The 24,081-nt window shown below is 46.5% G+C and overlaps 1 protein-coding gene across 1 annotated transcript in view; it reads left to right on the top strand.

The window, feature by feature from the left end:
• The window catches only part of LOC143989336 (uncharacterized), a 92,297-nt gene that overhangs the window by 41,512 nt on the left and 26,704 nt on the right, over nt 1-24,081 (top strand). Inside the window, exons 2-4 of the mRNA XM_077489424.1 lie at nt 10,720-10,798; nt 13,098-13,582; nt 17,753-17,806. Of these exons, the coding sequence (XP_077345550.1) occupies nt 10,720-10,798; nt 13,098-13,582; nt 17,753-17,806 (618 nt within the window). The remainder of the gene's footprint in view (nt 1-10,719; nt 10,799-13,097; nt 13,583-17,752; nt 17,807-24,081) is intronic.

The raw sequence follows: 24,081 nt of genomic DNA, 5'->3' as shown, positions 1-24,081 counted from the left end.
GGTTTACATGAGTACAATTTTGTCCTTTATCTTTCCGCAGTCTTTGGACATATTTTGGGAGAAATATGAGCACATGTGTAGGGGCCTGCCGGACTGGAAAGGGCTCATCCACAAGCTTGTATCATGCCAGCCCCTCATTAAAATGGTGACAATTCTTCTCTGCAATGAGTCCATGCCACACGGGGATTTATCTGTATGGTTGAGGAGGTATGGAGACGTCATGAGCCCCTAAAGAAGATTTTGGATGATCGGGGAATATGGACAGGGGGATGGTCTGTGCAGCTAAAATTAAAAGTCATTGACAATGTCGTCCAGCATCTGCCATCCTCAGCTTTCCTGGGGAGGGACAGGCTGACCATCTTCTACCCCGGGCCAGCCAAAGCTCTGCAACAAGTGTGGAGATAAAAGGCATCTTGCATCCTCCTGTCCGGTAATGAAGTGCTCTCTGTCTCAGGGTGTAGGACATTTGGCAAAGGATTGTAACATTATAAGGTGCAATCTGTGCAATGTGGTGGGAAATCCTTAGTCAGTGTCCCGAGGCAATGCACAACAAGCCTGAGCTCGAGAGAGAGTTCTTCCACCTGGACATGGAGGATGCTCAGAAGCTGGAGTGCATGTGATTCCATCTGAGTCTGTGCCAATACCCAATATGTCTGTGTCTTCCCAGTCTGTGCCAATACCCAGTATGTCTGTGTCGTCCCAGTCTGCACATGTGCCTAGTATGCCCGTGTCTTCCCAGTCTGTCTGTATGTAAGGTATCAGTTACTGAGAATGTGTCCAATCCTTCTGTGTCTATGTCTTCCAAAATTGCAGAGGCAGTAAGAGGTGCATGGGCAGGTGCGTTAAGTGCAGTGCCAGCCCCCCGCCCCCCTGACGCTGCAGGGTTTCTATTGAGGATCGTGGAGTGCAAAGAAGTGGGGAAAATGGTGAAGAGGCTGGACTGGTGGTAGATAAGGGAAGGGAGAGTGGGGGGAGGGTAGGAGTGGAGAAACTGTTGATTCTGGTTTGTCCAAGGGTGATATGGAGTGGTTGGAGGATAGGAGGAAGGGCAAAAGGGGAAAAAAAGGGCTTCAGTTACCTTAGATGCTAAGGTTTTGCCTTTGTCAAATAAGTTTGGGGTCCTGTCAGATGAGGACAATGAGTGGATCTCGAGTTCAGCATCCTCCATGGATGAGTGCCAGGGTGCAATGAAGCGCGGTGGTTCTCCAGGGAGAGGGCGTAGCCAGGCTAAGAAAAGGCTGCCTCAACTACCCTAATGGCAGTTCCCACTCTGTTTAAAAGTGGCAATCATTAATGTTGCCAGCTTAAGATCAGTAAGTGCTCGTCATATGGCCTTATTTTTGCTCAGCGAGTTTGATGCTGACATTTTTTTTTGCAAGCGACCCATCTGAGTAGTCTGGCTGATATACATCTGGCAAAGAAGGAGTGGAGACGTGGTCCCTCATTTTGGTCTCTTGCGGCCGAGCCTTACAGCGGGCTTGCGGTCCTTTTTTCCTGCATGGTAACATGCTGGCGGGTGATTGAGTTAGAGATTGGGAGATGCATGGTCTTGGACGTCTCTGTGAGGGGGCAGGACCTGCGCCTGATTAACATCTTTGGTCCCCAGACGAAGTGGGACAGGAAATACCTTTTTACAAAGATTAAGCCTTTTCTTTTTACGGCCCAGCAGGTTATCTTTGGAGGTAATTTCAACGCCATTACTAGGTCTAAAGACAGGAGAGGTTTCAGAGATAAACTGGGCTATGACACCCTTTTTCTCAATGCGATAGGGAAGCAGGATGGGTAGATGTGCACATTAAGTGCTACCCAGACAGCATGGGGTTCACTTTTCAGTGAGGTAGTAGTCAGAGTAGGATAGATAGGTTTTTGTTTTTTTTAAAGGGAGATTCTGCTTTTTCGGTACCTGTGTGTCGGGCAGTGGAGTTTTCTGATCACTGTATTTTATCTGTGACTCTGAATGCCTCAGACATGCCACCTAGGGGGGAGGGGTATCTGCAGATTGAATTTGGCCCTCCTGGAAGACGAGAGAGTAAGACAATCTTTGAGAATTTTTTTTTCAAGCACAGGTAACGATCCTAGACTTTTGTAACAGTAAGTCAGAATGGTGGGAGCTTGTAAAACAGCGGACTGTTAGGCTTTTCAAGGCCATAGGAAGAAATTAGCAGCAAGATAAGTATATCACCTACCAGCGTTTGTGGAGGAAACTTGACCGCCTTGTTTCGAATGGAGGGGATTCTGAAGCGATCTCTGAGGTGAAGCTCCTGCTTAGGAGACATCAATATGACATCAATATGACGCCTCTTTGGTTCAGGAGGGATTATGGGAAATACCATTCGCCTGACCCTTACCAGAACTGTAAACAGACGTAGCAGTTAAGACGGTTAATGGCCTGAAGGATGGTACATTCTCTCTGATGAAGTCTAGGTCAGGGATCCTGGAGGTTGTGAGGTCATACTATGCCGATCTCCTGGGAGGAAGGAACCTTGATCGGACAAGGATGTTGGGTTTTTTGGACTCTACACCAGGTCTGGAGAGTAATTTTCCTTTGATGAATTTGACAGCTGAAATCACTGCAGATGAGGTAGTCCAGGCTATTGATAAACTGGCCATCAAGAAAACGCCGGGGCCGGATGGGTTGACAGCTGAATTTTATAAATGTTTTAAGACCATCCTGGCTGCCAACCTTTGTGGAGGTTTTTAATGGATGTTTGTATGAGGGTTCTCGCCCTCCCTCCTGAAGTTTGTGAAGTAAAATCTTGGTAACATGTTGGCAGAGAGACCGCCTGGGTGGGTTGGTATTTTCCAGTCCTGGTTTAGGCCCTTTCTGCGAGACTGGGAAAATGGTGGGCCAGTGAAAAGCCTGAGGGTCAAGCATGATAAGCTCCCAACTTATGTTGCCCCATGTTTGAAAATGCTTCGGCAGTGGCAAGTAACAGCAGGAGAAGTCAGATCTCTTCCAAGGAAACTTCTTGAGAAGGGGATCATGAGCTCTGCTTTTTGCGAGCCACTGGCCTTAAGGGATTGCCCAAGCCTGGTTTTGGTGGTGAGTTTGCGGTTGATTAATTTGGAGAGAATCCCAATGAAGTTTAGGGATCAGGCTTGGCTTGCCTTTCATGGAAAACTATATGTGAAGGGCAACTTGAAGTTTCTTTCCATGAGTGATCGGGGCTGCCCGAGAGTGGAGTGTGGAGGAGTGGTGGAGTCCATGGATCACTTTCTACTTCAGTGCCCTTTTAATATAGAGGTGTACAAGAGGGTGGGGAGAGCTCTGAGTATACCCTTCCTCCCCCATATGAGTTATGCAGAGTGGGTGTATGGGGCTTTCCAGACTCGTCGGGATTATGATTTGGAAACACTTTTTTTAGTTAGTTTAGTAGTCCGTTATTTCACGTGGAGTGCACGGTGTCAGGTATCCTTACGGGGTAAAATCCTCCCTGTGGAAGTGGTGGTGGAGAACATTCTGGGTGAGGTTGGGAAGATTCGGGGTCTTGAGAAAGACAGGTGGCAGCAGGAGGCCTGGATAAAGGCGTGGAGGAATATCAGGGCTCTGTAGCGGCTGCCTGTTGATCTCGGGGTGTGCGGCTTTCTTTGTATTCTTCTTTCACTCCCCTAGATTTTCAGATCCAATATAATTTTGATAAAAGGCTCCATGCATGGTGACGGTGATGTTCCTTAGTCTGGCTCTCCCATAGGGATTATGTAATACGCAATTTGGTTTGCACCGTTTATTTTGTTCTTGTTCTTTCTGGTCTGTATAATTATATTCAATTATTTTGTAAATATGTTTTATTTATTTATTATGGTTTTATTGTATATAAGTTGTTGTTTGTAAGATTTTCAATAAACAAAATTAACCCCTCATAATGGGCACAGCAGGTTTACAGACCCGGGAACTCATCACAGGGATGGTGGGAACCCCTCATAATGGGAACAGCGGGTGTACAGACCCGGGAGCTCAGCACAGGGATGGTGGGGACCCCTCATAATGGGCACAGCGGGGGTACAGACCCGGGAACTCAGCACAGGGATGGTGGGGACCCCTCATAATGGGCACAGCGGGTGTACAGACCCGGAAACTCAGCACAGGGATGGTGGGAACCCCTCATAATGGGCACAGAAGGTGTACAGACCCGGGAACTCAGCACAGGGATGGTGGGAACCCCTCATAATGGGCACAGCGGGTGTACAGACCCAGGAACTCGGCACAGGGATGGTGGGAACCCCTCATAATGGGCACAGAAGGTGTACAGACCCGGGAACTCAGCACAGGGATGGTGGGAACCCCTCATAATGGGCACAGCAGGTGTACAGACCCGGGAACTCAGCACAGGGATGGTGGGAAACCCTCATAATGGGCACAGCGGGTGTACAGATCCGGGAACTCAGCACAGGGATGGTGGGAAACCCTCATAATGGGCACAGCGGGTATACAGACCCAGGAACTCGGCACAGGGATGGTGGGAACCCCTCATAATGGGCACAGAAGGTGTACAGACCCGGGAACTCAGCACGGGGGTGGTGGGAACCCCTCATAATGGGCACAGCGGGTGTACAGACCCGGGAACTCAGCACAGGGATGGTGGGAACCCCTCATAATGGGCACAGCGGGTGTACAGACCCGGGAACTCAGCACAGGGATGGTGGGAACCCCTCATAATGGGCACAGCGGGTGTACAGACCCGGGAACTCAGCACAGGGATGGTGGGAACCCCTCATAATGGGCACAGCGGGTGTACAGACCCTGGAACTCAGCACAGGGATGGTGAGAACCCCTCATAATGGGCACAGCGGGTGTACAGACCCGGGAACTCAGCACAGGGATGGTGGGAACCCCTCATAATGGGCACAGCGGGTGTACAGACCCGGGAACTCAGCACAGGGATGGTGGGAACCCCTCATAATGGGTGTAGTAGGTGTACATCTCTGGGATGTGAAGGAAAAACTATATAAAGTGACACAGCAAAAACTAAACTACTGTATCTGAAACATAAAGTGGAACTCCAGGCAGGTAACCATGAATATATCATTAAGCAGCCTTTGGTACCTGAATGTGACCTGGTTTCTGCTTCATGCAGTCCTCCTGTACAGCAGGGCTGGAGTTTGGGAGGAAAAAGTGTCACAAGGAGCCAATCAGCTCCAGGTGCTGCTAGAAGCATGCTGGTAGTTGGAGAGATCAGAGTGGCAGATGAGCTCATCACTGGCCAATCACAGGCTGGGGGCAGGTCCTGGACGGTGTGGACTTAGGAAGTGGGTGGAATGATGCTGGCCATCAGACTGAGGACATTTAGTGGACGAATAAGGTACTATGGGGGGGATCTTTGTATAGAACCTGAGTATTGCAACAAAAGCTGGTTGTATTTTATTTTTTTAGCTTTTTTTTAATCAGCTCTTCATTTTTTCTGGCTGAAGTTCTGCTTTAAAAAAATAAAATAAAAAAGTTTTGGCTTTACCAACCCAGTAAAAGAAGCTCAAGGGAAATCTCCCCGAATTCAGGTTTTGGTGACCCCAACCAGAAGAAAAGACAAAAGGAGGATTCTAATCTGTGTGTGGAAAATAAAAACAGAAATCCGGCTCTGGCTTTAGATACCTTTTGAACAATTCCATCTCAGTCTCAGCAGATTTGAAAAGTTCCGGATATTTGCTTTTCCAGAAATTGTTTTTTTTTTAATTTTTTTTTATGGTTTACGGATCTTTCCAGGAATCTCCCAGAGCGAGTAATAAGTCATCTATTCGTCGGGTTTTGGCAATCGGCACAAATGTTCTAGTAAGGTCATTTCACCTTTTTTATGTAATGAGTCGGAGAACTTCCACTGGATACAAACATCAGCTGACCTCCGACCTCCCCCGTACACTTTTGTTTATTAAAAATTTAGAAATATAATAAAAACATATTCACATATATACAAAATAAATAAAAACAGCTCACATCGGCATAGCAAAAACATAAAGAAACCTAAATCTACCAACCTGAACAAAGCCATAACCTCCAACCTAAACACAGCCTCAGGCTAAGAAACCATTACACATGTATCCCATGCATGCAGCCTTTTTCCAAAAATTCAATCTTATATAAAAATCTAGGGGACGTTAAAGGACAGAAAGAAAGCCGCACACCCAGAGACTGACAAACAGCAGCTACGGAGACCCAACATTCCTCCACGCCTTTGTCCAGGCCCCCCCCCCCGGCCACCACCTGTCCTTCTCAAGACCCCCGAATCTTCCCAACCTCACCCAGAATGTCGTGCACCACCACCTCGAGAGGAAGGACTTTTTTTTCCCCAATGGAAACTTGACACTGTGCATTCCATGTGAAGAAACGGACTACTAAACTAACTAGAAAAAGTGTCTGAAAATCCTGATGTGTCTCAAAGGCCCCCTACGACCACTTTGCATAACTCAAGCGGATAAGAAAAGGGATACCCAGAGCCCCACCCACCCACTTGTAGACTTCTATATCGAGGGGGCACCGAAGCAAGAAGTGGTCCATTGTCTCCTCCACCCCACCGCATTCCACTCTTGGACAACCACGGTTCTCCGCAGAGTGATGCTTCAGGTTGCCCTTTACATAGAGTCTGCCATGGAACGAGCGCCAGGCCAACTCCCGAAACTTTAAAGGAATTCTCTCTAGATTGAGCAAACGCAGACCCTCCCTCATAACGGGGCTTGGGTAATCCCTCAAAGCCAGTGGCTCGCTAAAGGCAGATTTAACAACCCTCCTCTCCGGGTCCTTCCTAGGAAAATACTTAATTTCCTCTGCCGTCACTTGCCACTGCCAAAGCATTTTCAGGCACGGGGCAACATAAGCCGGGAGCTCACCATGTCAGACCCTCAGGCTTTTCACTGGCCCACCATTCTCCTAGCTTCACAGAAAAGGCCTAAACCAGGACTGAAAAATAGCAACCCACCCTGGCGTTTCCTCTGCTAACATGTTAGCAAAATTATGTCTTATCACACACATGGGTTGGACTTGATGGACTTGTGTCTTCTTTCAACCTCACCTACTATGTAAATATGTATGTAACTATATGTTTCAAAAACATCAGAGAAGAAAAACCCACTGGGTTGATCATACCTAGGCCACCCATCTGCTCGGGAAGATAGGCTACAGACCTCTTAATGAGATTCAGTTTGTTCCCCCATAACAGTTTGAAGAAACCGCTGTAGATTCTCGCATAGAGAGACACTGGCAAAACACCGACAAAGCTGACATACAGAAAAACTGGGATCAGGTAAGTTTTAATCAGGTCAATCCTTTCCCTGTAATGCCCCGTACACACGAGAGGGATTAAGTCTGACAGACCTCCAAAGGAGTTCCGCCAGAGTTCCGACGGAGTTCTGGCGGATTTTTCGACCGAACGGACTTGACCACACACCATCACACCAAACTCCGACGGAGTCGAACGTGATGACGTACGACTGGATTCGACGTAGGAAGTTCATAGCCAGTAGCCAATAGCTGCCCTAGCGTCGGTATTAGTCCGTCGGAGTAGCACACACACGAGCGAATTTTTCGAAGGGGACCGGGTCCGGCGGAGTTCCGACGGGAAAATTTAAAGCATGCTTCATTTCTAAAGTCCGTCAGACTTTGGCGAATCAAAAGTCCGTTGCAGCCCACACACGATCGGATAGTCTGACGGACTCGGTCCGTCGGAGTTTGGATGTCGAAAAGTCCGCTCGTGTGTACGGGGCATAAGAGAGTTTCCAGTCCTTACAGGTGGCAACCTTGGCATCGACATCTTGTAGCCTGCTTTCCCAATTTGCAAGGCCATAATCGCTGAGACCAAATTTGATGCCTAAAACTTTAACTTCCTGTCGGGGCTCTGAGAAGACGTCCGGAAGTTCCAAGCCGTCGCCTTCCTCACCCATCCAAAAAACGTCACTTTTATTCTGATTGATCTTTGAGCCAGATGCCTCAGAATACTGCTCCATCACTGAGACCACCTCCTCTGTCCTAGAGATGAAAACAGACACGTCATCAGCATTGGCCACGTTCCTCAGAGGAGGCTCACCAGGAATGCCCAAAGGCACTCCGCACAACGGTCCGCTCTCTAACCTCCAGATGAAGGGGTCGATTTGTGAATGCATATAGCAGAGGACTTGAAGGAAACCCTTGATGCACACCCGATCCAACCTCCAAAGGGCCGTCCCATCCATCTTTCAGCGCCTCTCTACAAGGTCTTCAGCCAATTGATAAAGCCCCCCTCCAGGCCATACTTGCCAAGAAGCAGCCATAGGTGCTTATGATTGACCCGATCAAAAGCTTTAGCCTGATTCAATGCCAGCAAGTACTTTCTCCAGCCTGCAGCCCTGAATGAATGAATGAATGACTTGTATAGCGCTACCTATACGAACTGAATCGCCTCAGGGTGCTTTTCTTGCCACCAGTGTCCAGCCCTGCACCACTCCAAGGCCTCCCAGACAGCTAACAATGCAGAAAAAGTGCTTCTACCCTGAACCGAACAGTGCTGGTGGCTGGAAAGTAGATTGCCCCCTACAGATGATAAACGCCAGAAAATTATTTTTCAGACGGAAGAATTCCTCCACTAACTCTGGCTTATTGTGCAAAGCCTCAGGGCACCGGCTATAAGGGTTACCAACCTTATCACATAGGTTACATTTAATGATGTTACAGTCCCTTGCCAGATGCCCCAGTTCCTGACACAAAGAGCACTTCTGTTCTTGTCAGGAACAGGAGAAATGTCCCCTGACTCCACATTTATGGAACACCTTAGGTTGACCAGGGTAAAAGACGGTAATCCTATCTTTACTAATAAGGGTCAGAGGAGTGCAAATTCTGGACCACATTCTCACACACTCAACCTCATTGACACTGACCACCCACCCGTCCAGATTCCTCTATCATCCACAATCTTTTTTAACCGGCACAAAGTTTCCCCAAAACTCCTCAACCAGACCTATAAATCCTCAGGGGGTATATAGACTTATTCCTTGTCAGGATAGTAACATTTTTTATCAAGGGCTGACGTGAGACAACTTTGGGGACAAGCCCCTTCCAGTCCGGCTGGCCCCCATATACACGCTTAAACCGCTCCCAAAACAGATCCAGCGATTCTGGACACACAAATGACAAATCATATTCAAAAGAACCAGCTGGACTGATAAGAGCATAAATATCCTCTGCCTTAAATCCCATGGCTAGGATCTTAACCACAACCTCCCTCCTGGTAGGTGGAATACCTCCTCCTTCCCACCTGAGCTGTGCCACATTCCTGCGTTTAATAGAAGAAGGTGTGTTAGGTGAAAGTCACACAACTGGCTCCTTTCACCAGCAGCATGACTTTGTCCCGACGCAGCCTTAGCATAATTCCTAACTGGGACAGATGACACATTAACTGGTTGCATATGAATATTAACTGGCTGCATAGGAACCTCTGAAATCTGGTTTGGTAAATTGCCCACCACTTGATCCTCCCTCGTCCACTACAGTACAACAGTCCCGCTCACCATAGTACCACAGTTACCAGCAGTCTCATTATCAAGTAAAGTCTTCCGTTTAGAAAAAACACTGTTTCAGCGTTCATACGGCTCTCATGCTCTGTAGTTTCAATGTTGATGTGATGTTCCTGCTCTGCACTGTTAGTGTCCTTGTGGGACTCCTCGCAGCCATCAGAAACGTCTCTGTCTGCATAAACGCTTTCTCTTCCTGCATTCCCGGCTGATTGCAAGGATCTGTTGGCAGGTGAAATCTCAGGAAAGTCCTCCACACACTGAAAGAGATTTTCAGCAAGTACTCTTTTACCAAGATCTTCATCTGATGGGTCGGTGCCACTCAAGGGAGATTCCATTTCTGTATTGGTCTGCAGCAATCCACCATTTTCCTCAACCTCCTCCTGAGATGACCCAGGCTGCTGGGGAGGGAGGGGGCAGATACTGACTCAGACACAACAGATCCCGAGACAGGGGTAGTTCTGGGGGCCACCATGTGAAGCCACATCCTTACCCCCCATCCATAGTGTCGCTGTTGCTCTGGTATCCACCCTCTGGCTAGTACTAGCACAGGCACTTTCCTTCATCTGTTGAAATCTCTCCTCATTCTCACGCTTTTCTCTGAAGGCACCGCTGCTTTCCTTCACAGCTTCTCTTGCTTTTTCAATACCTCCTCCAGAGACTTCAGCTTGTAGACTTCCCTCTTACTGTTTCCAGACTTACTATGCAGGGATTTTCTTGAGATCTGTTTTCATAACAGCAAGATTCTGTTCCCCCTTAGAAAAGTCTGTTCACCACTCTATCCTGGAAGACTGGTAAGGACTCCCCTTGCATAGGGACAGGCCCAGGATCCATTGCAGCTTGAGCACATAGAGTAGGCCTCAGTTCCTCTAGAGAGCCTCCACCTTCGTCTTCCCCAACATGGTCCATGCTTGCCTGGGAAAAGCCTGCAGGACAGGCCCCAGGCTTGCTGCTTCTCTCAGCTGAGATTACAGCAGAGTGAGCCAACAGCACCCTGCAGAACAGCACCACCTGGTGGAGAAGCTCCTCTGGTGCAGAGACTGAATTGACTGGCTCAGTGATCTCTGTACAGCGCTGCGGTATATGTCAGAGCTATATAAATTTATAATAAAAATAATAGTGTGTGACTGTGGGGGAGGGGACATTAGAGTGTAAGCTCCTCTGGGTACACAATGCAACGAATGGTTAAAATTATTATTCTATACAGTAGTAAGGGTTAAACATCGTTTTATTTATTTTTTTGTCTTCCAGATTTCTTACCCCCCGAGTGATGAGGATGACAGTGACGATTCTGAAGGTGAAAACCAGGAACTTGCCCAAATTGACAAAGGTTAGAAAAAGAGGCTTCTAACATGACGCCATTTGTAAAATCTACATCGATGGCCTATAAAATAATTCAGGCCGCCTTCCCCACAATGCACCGCAGCAGAGAGATATGAACAGGTCCGAAAAGGGATTCGTATGACTCTCCCATGCGTGCTGTGGATACCCCTGGGAGTCTTATCTTATCTGGTTTCCAAAATAAGTTAAAAAGAAAAAAAAAATAATTCAGGTTGCAATAATCACCTTCAATCTGGAGCTCACCCCCCCCCCTGCAGTGCTTCTTCTTTACCACAAGATGTCCTCAGTCTTCCGAGATTAAATGACATCCAGTGTTATGACCGAAGGCTGTGATTCCCTGCCCCCCCCCTACCCTGAGTATGGTGCCCTGCACTCAGTTTATTGATGCAGAGAATGGCGTTGATGTCCCGACATCAGCACTGCTCTCCTCATCACCCACCAACAGGAGAACCCCGAGGAGGACGACGCATTTCACATAACCAGCCAGAAGACTTCAGATAAAGGTAAGTGAAAAAACGATTAATACCTCAGGGGTGGGGGGGGGGGGGCACTGGGGGTTGGGTGCTCGGAGGGCTTTAAGAACAATGCACTCCCTGTGAGGCCACAATCTAAACCAGAGAGACCAGAGAGAGACTTTTACCTCTACATACTCAGAGAGAGCTCCCTCTATTGGCTATTCTGCAAATCTCTTTATTTACCAAAAGTAACAAAAATATGGAAGAGTAAGCTTGGAAAAAAAATGTCCGTCATCTGAAAAAGCTCCTTAAAGTAGATGTAAATCTGATCTGTGCAGCATCTGAGTCATGGAAAAGAGCTCCATATCAAAAACAGCTGCCATTTTTATTCTATATATAAAACAACTGCAATTTTTTTATGTTGAATATAGAAAAAACAACTGACATTTTTATGCTGTATGTCAAAAACAACTGACATTTTTTTTAATGCTGAATATCAAAAACCACTACCTTTTTTTGCCGAATATCAAAAGCAACTGCCATTTTTATGCTGTGTATCAAAACTGGCATTTTTTATGTGGTGTGTCAAAAACAGCTGTCATTTTTTTATGCAGTCTGTCCATAATAACTGCCATTCTTTAATTCCAAGCACCAGAAAAATAATAATTACCCATGCAGTTTGGATTTCCCACACTGCGGGGGGTGAAATGCTGGTTAAGTCTAGGGGGGGGGGGGTACTCTAGGGTAATAGGTTATTCCTCGTTCCAGCAGCCCTCCTCCTTGCTGCGTGACCGGTCCCCCAAAGCCTCTTCTCATTGGTGCGTTGGCTGGTGGTTTCACTCTGATGTCATTGGGTACAATGCAGGGCCAGCAGTACTTGGGGGGGCGGAGAGGACTGCGCACAACCTGGAGTACTGGAGAGAAAAGCAGAGTGCCGTAAGCCTGCCAGGGCGAGGAATGAGGTATTGGGGCCAATCACAGCAGGGATTGGGGGGTAGTAAAGCCACATAGTTGAGCCGTGTTCCTACCCCCCCCCCTCCCTCGGCGCTTTGCCGCTTTAGCAGCATTTATACCCCTCGTCGCACTCGGCAGTCACTGCTGCCCGTCAAACGCAACCTATTGAACCAAATGGGGCTGTGCTGCAACAGTAGTGCAGTATTTAGGGGGTTACCACATTCAACGAGGAGGTGATGCAACGCAAGTGTAAGGACTCGATCACAGCAGGCGGTGCATCCAAACGCACGTCCTTCTTTTTGTGTTCTAATGCGTCGTGGGCAGCCCATTAACAGTGAAAAAAAAAAGGTGCCCGAACAATATAAAAAATTGTGCTGGCACCTTTTTTTGCACGATGCATGGCACCCCAAACGCACGCACGCGCGCGCGCTAGATATCCACTCGCTGACCCGGCCTTTTCTGGCACCTTTTTGTTTAGAAGTTTAAATCAGCAATTCTTAGCAAGAAAATTACCCACAAACTTTATATAAATATAAACATTATAATATGTATAAGATATACAGTATCTCACAAAAGTAAGTACACCCCTCAGTGACATTTGTGTAAATCTTTTCTTCTCTCTTTTCATGTGACAACACTGAAGAAATGACACTGTGTTTTGAGTTATTTTGAGGGGACAGGAAATTTACACTGTTATACGAGCTGTACACTCACTACTTTACATTGTAGACAAGTGTCATTTCTTCAGTGTTGTCACATGAAAAGATTCACACAAATGTCACTGATGGGTGTACTTACTTTTGTGAGATATGAGGGGAGTCCTTACGAGTCGGGGGATGGTCACGTGAACTCACCTCCCATCTCTTGTTTTTCTGCCAGAGAGAAGACGAAATTGCATCTTGACCCCCTTGGCCACCAACCAGCTGCAGAACCAGGAGAACCAGTGCTGCAAGGTGCGCTCCCTCTTCCACGCCGGCCTGGACCGCCACAGTTCGGAAGAGGAGCTGGAACGCATCAGCAGGGAGTTCGCCGCCAAGAAACGCGAATGGTCCCAGGTCAGCCGCCTGAGCTGCCACAGTGACAACAACACATCGTCCAGCGACGAGGAGGTCAAGCACTTGTGCACCATGTCCTTCAGGCCTGTTGAGCAGACCGAGGGCCTCCGCGCCAATTCCAGCCCCGTCTTGTTCAGCGATTCGCCGCCTAAGAGACTCCAACCCCTGAGCCGGAACCCCGCCCCCCGCCCGCTTATCTTCACAAGTATGGGCTCAACGTTTGACCAGGGGATGCCCTGCAAGAGACACAGACAAGGTTTTGGAGACAAGTGCAGCAGACCCAGCCTGGACCTGGAAAAGATGCAACAGGTAGGTCCAACCTATTGTAGAGCCGAGCCTGAAGGTGTACGGAGGCTCGCCACCTAGTTTGGGCACCTAAACGCCTGCGCAATGTATTTTTTATTTTTTTGCAGCTTTGACACGTGTTAGTAATACTGTATATATCACTGCAAATACCTAGGGGCCTATCTATATAAAAAAAAAAAAAAACATTAGTTAAACGAATGTCACAAGCATTCGTCCAGGCCGTCCGAACTTCCCCACCTATTTTCTCGAATACTGTGACTTCCTACAACTGTCGGCTCAGCCCTTACGGCCGATATGGGGTTATTCCAGTAAAATATACAGCATTTTGTCCAGGAGATGGCGCTGACAATCAGGAGGAAGCCATAGTATTACAGAAAATGCGGGGAGATTTTGCGCAGGCTGGACGAACGCTTGTGACATTCGTACAATGAATATCAAAAACAACTGCCATTTTGTATGCTGTATATATATATATATATATATATAAAAAAACAACTGCCATTTTTTATGCTGTATATCAAAACAGTTTTTTATGCTGTATATAGAAAACAACTAGCATTTTTTTATGTTGTATATAAAGAACAACTGGCATTTTTTTATGCTGTATATCAAAAACTACCATTTGTTATGCTGTATATAAAAAACCAACTGCCATTTTTTTATGCTGTATATCAAAAACAACTGCCATTTTTTTATGCTGTATATCAAAACCATTTTTATGCTGTATATAAAAAACAACTAGCATTTTTTTATGTCGTACATAAAGAACAACTGACATTTTTTTATCCTGTATATCAAAAACTACCATTTTTTTAATGCTGTATATATAAAAAAAAATGCAATTTTTTATGTTGTATATCAAAAACAACTGGCATTATTTTTATATTGTATATAAAAAACAACTGGCATTTTTTTATGTTGTATATAAAAAACAACTGGCATTTTTTTATATTGTATATAAAAAACAACTGCCATTTGTTATGCTGTATATGTCTTGTCTCCGCCCCCCTCCTGTAATGGGTGGAGCCTGCCAGGCCCCTCCCACGGCTCTGCTCTCCTTCCTCGTGCAGGGAGACTGGTGTTGTCTCCGCCCCCCTCCTGTAATGGGTGGAGCCTGCCGGGCCCCTCCCACAGCTCTGCTCTCCTTCCTCGTGCAGGGAGACTGGTGTTGTCTCCGCCCCCCCCCCTGTAGTGGGTGGAGCCTGCCAGATCCCCAAATGTTTTCACACAACTTTAATCCTGGATATTTCTAACTGAATTTAACTGGGAGGGGGGAATCCTGGGTGAAAGTTGTGTGAATCTCGTGAGAGAATGTTTACATAGCCCCTAAAGAGCCTGCTGCTCTCCCCCTCACACTCTGCCAGCAATTCTTGGCTGTCAAAATGACAGCCGGGAGTTGCTGTGTAAATACAGTACTGTAGCTGTGGAAGCTGTTACCGTCTAAAAAAAAAAACGGTCAGATTGGACGCTGTGTTTATAAACATTGTTCAGATAGGTGATAGAGGTATGCAAAATAACATAGTTTATAAACATCCTATTTCTCTATCTTCTCTCTGTTTCTAAAAAAATATACTTTGTATCACTCTCTACCCCCCTTCTGATCTATCTTTTATAAACAATATTGCATTGCATCTCTCCATCTTGTCTAAGCAAAGTAGCATTGTTTCTAAACATTGTTCAGATAGGAGAGAGAGAGATACAAAGTAACATTGTTTATAAGCATTAATCAGAGGAGAGCAATAGAGATGCAAAGTAACATTGTTTATAAGCATTAATCAGAGGAGAACAATAGAGATGCAAAGTAACATTGTTTATAAATGTTGATCAGACAGGAGAAAGAGAGATACAAAGTAACATTGTTTATGAACATTGATCAGACAGGAGATAGAGAGATACAAAGTATCATTGTTTATAAACATTGAACAGACGGGAGATAGAGATACAAAGTAACATTGTTTAAAAACATTAATCAGAAGGGAGATCGATACAAAGTAACATTGTTTGTAAACATTGTTCAGAGGAGAGCTAGAGAGATGCAAAGTAACGTTGTTTATAAACATTGCTCCAGCTTGTCTATGGGGAATAGGTAGCTGGTGCAAAGTCATATAATGGTGTCCTGCTGCTATCTAGTGTAAATAAACTCTCTGAGGCCCCGGCAGGGAGGGAGTGCTACTTTAATTCTAGATTTGTGGGAGGGGCATAGACACAAGTTGCTGTGCGGTTCAGCCCACCATCGGCCCTCTAAAGCTCTAATGTCAGTTGTGGGTGGAGTTGGCCCTTGTAGGAGCAGGCAGTGATGTGCGGTGCAGGCGCCAGGGAATGCCACCCTTCTCTCTGAGCCCTCGCTGTCTCTGATTTGCCCGTCTCTTGCTGTACATGTGTTTAATATTTAATCCCAGCTGCTGCAGCGCGGACAACGCTTGTCCTCCTTCCCCCGAGGCCATCAGCCCCGTCTGAAATTTCAGCAGCTTTACAAGTCGGACGCGAAATCCTGACCGCCGTCTATAGTTACCGGGGTCAGCGATACCTGTCTACGGTGGGGCAACACGTACAAGCAGGGGACATGTCGTAGGGGGTGCTACTACTCAGGGGCCCAGAGAATAAAGGGGTCCCCCTAATGGAGGAGGGGCTCCCCTGGATTTTAAGGCTACGTTCACACCTCTCCATTTCAACACAAACTGACATGGCATAAAAACGCACATGAGGGCACAGGCATGTGGTTTAGATTAACCTATATTTGCAGGTGTTCATATGGAAACAAACGTCAGGGCACAAACGTCGGCGCATAATGGGCACAGCGGGTGTACAGACCCGGGAACTCAGCACAGGGATGGAGGGAACCCCTCATAATGGGCACAGCGGGTGTACAGACCCGGGAACTCAGCACAGGGATGGAGGGAACCCCTCATAATGGGCACAGCGGGTGTACAGACCCGGGAACTCAGCACAGGGATGGTGGGAACCCCTCATAATGGGCACAGCGGGTGTACAGACCCGGGAACTCAGCACAGGGATAGCGGGAACCCCTCATAATGGGCACAGCGGGTGTACAGACCCGGGAACTCAGCACAGGGATGGAGGGAACCCCTCATAATGGGCACAGCGGGTGTACAGACCCGGGAACTCAGCACAGGGATGGTGGGAACCCCTCATAATGGGCACAGCGGGTGTACAGACCCGGGAACTCAGCACAGGGATGGTGGGAACCCCTCATAATGGGCACAGCGGGTGTACAGACCCGGGAACTCAGCACAGGGATAGCGGGAACCCCTCATAATGGGCACAGCGGGTGTACAGACCCGGGAACTCAGCACAGGGATGGTGGGAACCCCTCATAATGGGCACAGCGGGTGTACAGACCTCCCCTCCCTGGGCACTCACCCCTCCCCTCCCTGGGCACTCACTCCTCCCCTCCCTGGGCACTCAACCCTCCCCTCCCTGGGCACTTACTCCTCCCCTCCCTGGACACTCACTCCTCCCCTCCCTGGGCACTCACTCCTCCCCTCCCTGGGCACTCACTCCTCCCCTCCCTGGGCACTCACTCCTCCCCTCCCTGGGCACTCAACCTTCTCCTCCCTGGGCACTCAACCCTCCATGCTTGGCTACCTGAACCCTCCCTTAGCTGAAAGCTCAACCCTCCCTTACTTAAACACTCAACCCTCCCCTACCTGGACACTCAACCCCCCCCTCACCCGAACACTCAACCCCCTTCACCTGAATACTCAATTCTTCCAACCAAAGCATTTAGTTCTCCTTTACCTGTACTTTCAACCCTCCCCTACCCGGGCACAAAAATCTCTTACCGAACTTCCAACCCTTCTTCTATGGACACTCAACCCTCCCCCTACCTGGATACCCAACTCTCCCTACTTGACTACCTACCCCCCTTCACCTGAATACTCCACCCCCCTGACCCTCTATAAGTACATATAGCTCTGCAGAGTTCTCAGAAAACCCAAGCAGAGATTGGATTCCATGTTCCGAGGGGTGGTGACACGACTCTTAGGACAGCGGTCCGTGTATCTTGGATGGCACACGCAATGCATCATCAATCCCAGACAACCATGCGTTTTTATATTGTGCTCCAAGCTTTACAAGATTCCTTTAACCCTCTCAACACAAAACCGCATCTAATATCCTCCTAATTCACCTCTCTATTCTTCTCTCTTCCAGAAAATGCTGCTAAAGAAGAATTGTGGATCAAAGACTAGAGTTATTAAAATCCGAGTAAGTACCCATCTCGTCACTAATACACAGGGCGGCTCACAGCAAAGGTCATACTTACCTGAGCACACAGACAGCAATCAAAACCCTACAGAGGTTCTAACCCCAGACTGCTTGATAGTTGCAGTTGCCTTGTCCCAATAACGAACAGACAGCAAAATACTTGCAAATCCACCCACTGCTGTGCGCTTTCAGGTTCCGCCCACCCAGCGGCGCACTGCAATATTCTGGTAATGACATCACCACTATCCCCGCCCCCTCTTTGTTTACATCTAGATTTCTACAAGGAAATCTCCCAAACTGACAACGGTGACAGATCGCGCCACAGCGCAGAGCATGGGGCGTGTGCGAGAGGGAGCACGCCACCCAGGATAAAGAATGTCCCGCCCAGCCTTCATTTGACAATAGGTTGGGTGGGAACTGGTTAAAGCATTTTGTTACCCGAACATTTCATGATATGTACCTGTTATTTGTGTTTATAAAAGTATCCTGTTCCCTTTGTATTGCTTCCATTGTGTGAAATACCTGGTGAATCCTGCTGGTCCCTCTGATCTCCTATTGTACACTGACCACACCAGGCATTAGAGCACATCCATCCCAGTGTGGTCAGTTTTCTGTCTGTGCTGGGAGAACAGCCTGCCTGTCCTTCAACGGCCAAGACTTGTGTCGGGACAAGGTCATCCAGCGCCCAGGGGCAAAGATTCCAAACAGCACCCCCTCCCCTGCTCATAATGTGCATGCTTAGGGGAATCCTACACCCAGCAGTCGCTTGTCATAATCACAGCTGTCATTACTCCTGTCAGCCTTGCAACATAAGGAAGGTGCTCCCCATCCCTACAGTAAACCATTGCGCCCAGGGCAACCGTCCCTCCCGCCCACCACTTATCCCGACCCTGTAGCCACCTTACCAGCTTCTCTGCCACTCCCTCTCTGCAAATCCCTCCACCAGCTTCCAGCCACCCAACAAATACAAATTAAAACACCAACCACAACAAACAAATTCATCCAAATCTGCCCCTAGTTACCAACCAAACTACCCTCACCACACCTCCCAAGACCTTCTGCTCTCTAGATCCCTCATCGCCGCCTCCCATGCTCACCTATCTTTTCAGAATGAAGGTGCCCCCCCCTCCCAGTAAACCATTGCACCCAGGGCAGCTGCCACTCCTGCCCACCCTTTTCCCACCCCTCCCTTGTACAGCCATTCACTGGGAAGATCAGTGTTCTGCTGTTTTATGCCTCCTGTTGACACACTACCTCTTCCTTTCCAAGCCCCTTATGCAGCTGAGAACAGAGGTCATGTGATCAGTTGTTTAAAAAATATATATATATAACATTTTTTAATCTTTATAAACAAAAATTTTGCCTCGCATTTCTTTTTTAAACTGAATGGTTTGATTTAACGGGTAAGTGTTCACAGAGATTTAAATTTGTTTTGTCTCTGTTATATATAATCCGGGTGCATGTAAGGAGGAGGATGTGGATGGATAGGCGGTACAGCCAGCATAGTTGCTGAATTCCTAGAGATCAGTTGAGCGTTTTCATCCTTTATTTATTTTTTTCCTGGAAATTCTTCACCTTAAACAAACTGCATTCAAACAATCCAAACGCTTCTCAAAAAAAGGAACAAAAACATTGTCCTCTTCTTCTACATCAAAGGCCAGGATATCTGAATGGGGGGGGGGGGGGCTGGAGCATAGAATATTCTTACTCTTACTGGTGGGAACTGGTTAGTGCGTAATCTTGAGGAGGGTTTTTTTTTCCGCGTGTCCAGAGTGCCAAATGTGTGGCTGGATGGTGGCACCGAGCTTAGTGGTCACACATTTTGGTATTATATTTGCATTGCATCACTGTGCATTGCTGTGCATCAATGTACATTACTGTGCATCACCGTGCATCAATGTACATCACTGTGCATCAATGTAAATCACCGTGCATCAATGTAAATCACCATGCATCAATGTAAATCACCGTGCATCAATGTAAATCACCGTGCATCAATGTAAATCACCATGCATCAATGTAAATCACCGTGCATCAATGTAAATCACCGTGCATCAATGTGCATCAATGTAAATTACTGTGCATCACCGTGCATCAATGTGCATCGCTGTGCATCAATGTACATTACTGTGCATCAATGTACATTACTGTGCATCACTGTGCATCAATGTGCATTACTGTGCATCAATGTGCATCAATGTAAATCACCGTGCATCAATGTGCATCGCTGTGCATCAATGTAAATTACTGTGCATCACCGTGCATCAATGTGCATCGCTGTGCATCAATGTGCATCGCTGTGCATCAATGTACATTACTGTACATTACTGTGCATCACTGTGCATCAATGTGCATCACTGTGCATCAATGTACATTACTGTGCATCACTGTGCATAAATGTGCATCACTGTGCATAAATGTGCATCACTGTGCATCAATGTAAATCACCGTGCATCAATGTGCATCAATGTAAATCACCGTGCATCAATGTGCATCAATGTGCATCGCTGTGCATCAATGTAAATTACTGTGCATCAATGTGCATTGCTGTGCATCACTGTGCATCAATGTGCATCAATGTGCATCGCTGTGCATCAATGTAAATTACTGTGCATCACCGTGCATCAATGTGCATCGCTGTGCATCAATGTACATTACTGGGCATCAATGTGCATCGCTGTGCTTCGCTGTGCATCAATGTGCATCAATGCACATTAGTGTGCATCAATGTGCATCGCTGTGCATCGCTGTGCATCAATGTACATTACTGTGCATCGCTGTGCATCAATGTGCCTCACTGTGCATCAGTGTGGATCACTGTGCATTAATGTGCATCAATGTGCATCAACACACGGCTCTGTCTGCAATGCATTGCCATGCACTCATTGTGAATGGCACCCCAATGCAGTACCAGCCAATGCCCACCACAACCATGAATTGTGCGTTTGTCATTCTGCGGTGATGCAAAAAAAAAAAAAGATGCCTGTCCATAACCTTGTCCATTGAGGTGCACTCCAACTTTGAAATAGACTGTAGAAGTGTGAATGAACCCCCCCCCCCTCCCCCCCAAAACAAAGGTTAATTCACTGGACAGGAGAGCGGTGGAGTCCTGCTGTTCCTGAGCGTCTTATCTGGACATTGTAGAGAACTGCGGGCAGCTCTGGCCCGGTTTCCTGCCCCTTATCTGTCCTTGTCTCTCCTCAATAGAAAGAAATACCAAACTTCCCTCTTCCCCGGCACGGCGGCGTCTTTGAATCCCCGGCCAGAAACTTGTTTTGACATATTGCGTTCTTGTTTTAATATCCGTGACATTCTGCTGCAGTTTATTTTTAATTGGGCCTTTTTTACTGCGAACAATGGAGACACTCCCTGATGAGAAAAGTAGATCTTTTGTTTTATTTTTTTATTTTTTTTACAGCGACTCTGTTTTAAAAAATCGCCAACAAGTAGCAGTGCAGAAGCTGCTGTATCGAAATATCTAAAATATCACATTGTATCAATTGTTCTCGCCAAGACCCTCCCCCCAACTATTATAATAATTATTCATATTTTAATATATAATATTACAACGGTATATTATAATCGGAGGTGCACCGAATGGAAATTTTGGTCCCGAAAATGACAGTTTTTATAAATTAAATATATAATTGTATTATATTCGACTTTTTAATTGACATAATGAATTTAAATGAATATGAATTTATTGTCGGCCATTATCGGCGTCATTGACGCAAGAAAAGAAGGAAATGCGTTGCTTTAAATTCTATAACACACCCGTGTTACGTTTTTGAGTCACGTAACCTATGAGTAACACACCATAAGCACAGTAAAATTGTGGTCAAATAGCGCCAAAATCGCGGTCAATTCGCCACAAAATCATGCTAAGATCATGGCAAAATCGCGGTCAAATCGCAGCACAATCATGCTTAAATCATAGCAAATCGTAGGCAAAATCGTGCTCAAATCATGGCAAAATCGTGTGTGTTCTCAGCACCATTATCAGCACTTTTTTTTTTTTTTTTTTTTTTTGCAAAACGCAGATACCACCGTTTTCGGACGATATGTTTCGGCCACCGAAATTTTGGCGGATCTCTTAATTATACATTTTGTTCAAACAATTAAAAAGGTAGAGACGACGCACACCAAACCCAGCAAATGTACAACACAGTGTAGATTATGGCTTCAGCCGTGCTCCTCCTTCCCCGCCCCCCAACATGTTTCGTCCCACCGACAGTGCTTAATTCTCAGCGGGTATGACAAAATACGTGGCCAGGAGGCACTAGGCTGAAGCCGTGATCTACACTGTGTTGTGCAGTTGCTGGGTTCGGTGTGGGGCGTCTCTACCTTTTTTGTCTTCTAAAGTGTCTCCGGCAGATTGTATGAGCTTTCCATAATGCTGGCACCCAGTAGCAATAGGGATCACAGGGGGAGGAGGTTTGTAGTACTTCGAGCGTCTCTCTAAGCTTTTTTGCACAGAGGCCACAATTAATATATATATATATATATATATATATATATATATATTAATACTGTGTGTATCTGTGTATGTATGTGTTATATATTCTAAAATATATATATATATATATATATATATATATATATATATATATATTATATATATATATATATATATATATTATAAATATTTTATAATACCAGGACCTGAACACACAACCTCTGCTGTGTCCAGCGGTAGCTCTTCTTGCTGAGCCACCTGAACTGCTGTCCTGCTCCTTGTCTGATTTCTTGGACAATCTTGCCTTGTACCTTGTCTCTGGTAAACCTTGAACTCTTTGCCCCTCCCATGAACTTCCTATTTAAGCCACATGTCTCTTCACTTCCTGTTTGACCAGATTATTGTGCTCTCTCCAGCCGCTGTCTTGCTCCTTTGCATACCTGCAGCTTTCCTTATCTGCACTACCACTTGTTGCCGACCTTTGGCGTGTTTACTGACTACCCTCCTGCTTGATCCCAACCTGCTATATCTGCTACTGGACCCCAGCATGCTCACCTCCTGGTGGGGGCAATTCTGAGGACTGCGACCTGGTACTTACACGCAACGAAAAACCCATCCCCCCCACCATCAGGATCTCTTGTTGACGCCGGTTAGTACTTAGACTACGCACCTCAGGTGAACCCGTGTCATCCACCAGGGTGACCTTGTAGAAGATCTCTATTTGTGAGGCTATTTCATGGACTTTAATGGCACTGGTATGGAATAATACAACATAAATAGTCTAAAAAATAATATTTTATTACATCAGTTTAAAAACATACACAGAAAGATTGCGTGACAGAGGAAAAACACTCTCATTTATGTGGATTGTTATCCAATGATACCAAAAGGCTGGTACTCAAGGTCTATCATAAGAATGTGTTCATATCTTCTCAACATGTTTTGCGGTTGTATCTGCTTCCTCAGGATTATTTCAGAGAGCAACCAGGGTGCCCTGCTTGTGTACTTATCCAGCTGGTTGGTGGGAGCCTCTCTGCCTTTATAGCTACCGGTCACCCCCCCGACCCCGACCATGACATAGGGGAACCTTACAGAGGGCTGACTAGTCTTCTGCACTGGGCTCTTGGTGGCCATCTTGGGGGGAGCCTGTTTCTGATTGGACGTGGTGCTCTTTTGAGACGTTGGCAGCCATCTTAACCTATATATAGCCAGGACCGTCTTTAATATTGATTGGGCCCTGGGCAAAAATTTTCTTAGGGCCCCCCTCCCCCAATGCAATTTCGCTCTCCACCTTCTCTGAGACATACAATAAATAGCAGCTAGACTTAAAATCAGTTTACTGTATCAGATCAGGCAGCGATTGCGATTGGTTGCCAGAGGTTACAGCATATTATTACTGCTTACTGACTGGTTGCTAGAGGTTACAGCACTCCTTAAGGCTCCCTGATTAGTTGCTAGAGATTACAGCACATGATTTCTGCTTGTTGATTGGCTGCTAGAGATTATTGTACAGTAATACTGCTCACTGGTTGCTACAGGTTACAGCACATCATCTCCTCACTGCAGGGGGGCATGATATACCTATGAATGCTGCCTTATTTACATATCAATGCCGTTGACCTCAGCTATTTACATATGCATGTCACTGGTATTTACATATGAATGCTGGTTATTTACATGTAAACACAGGGTCTGCAGGTGAGTCCTCTGTACACAACAATAGGTCAGAGCTGGGCAGCATTAGTAGTAGCACTTCACACTCAGATATCAGGACACAGCACAGGACTAAAACCTCAAGGGACAAGGGAATGTAAACTGG

This window comes from Lithobates pipiens, unplaced genomic scaffold (assembly GCF_037356315.1).
Source record: "Lithobates pipiens isolate NorthernLeopardFrog02 unplaced genomic scaffold, aLitPip1_a1.2 Scaffold_18, whole genome shotgun sequence".
Lineage (NCBI taxonomy): Eukaryota > Metazoa > Chordata > Amphibia > Anura > Ranidae > Lithobates > Lithobates pipiens.
Note: the sequence above shows the minus strand (reverse complement) of the source record. Positions and strands in the feature narration are given on the sequence as shown.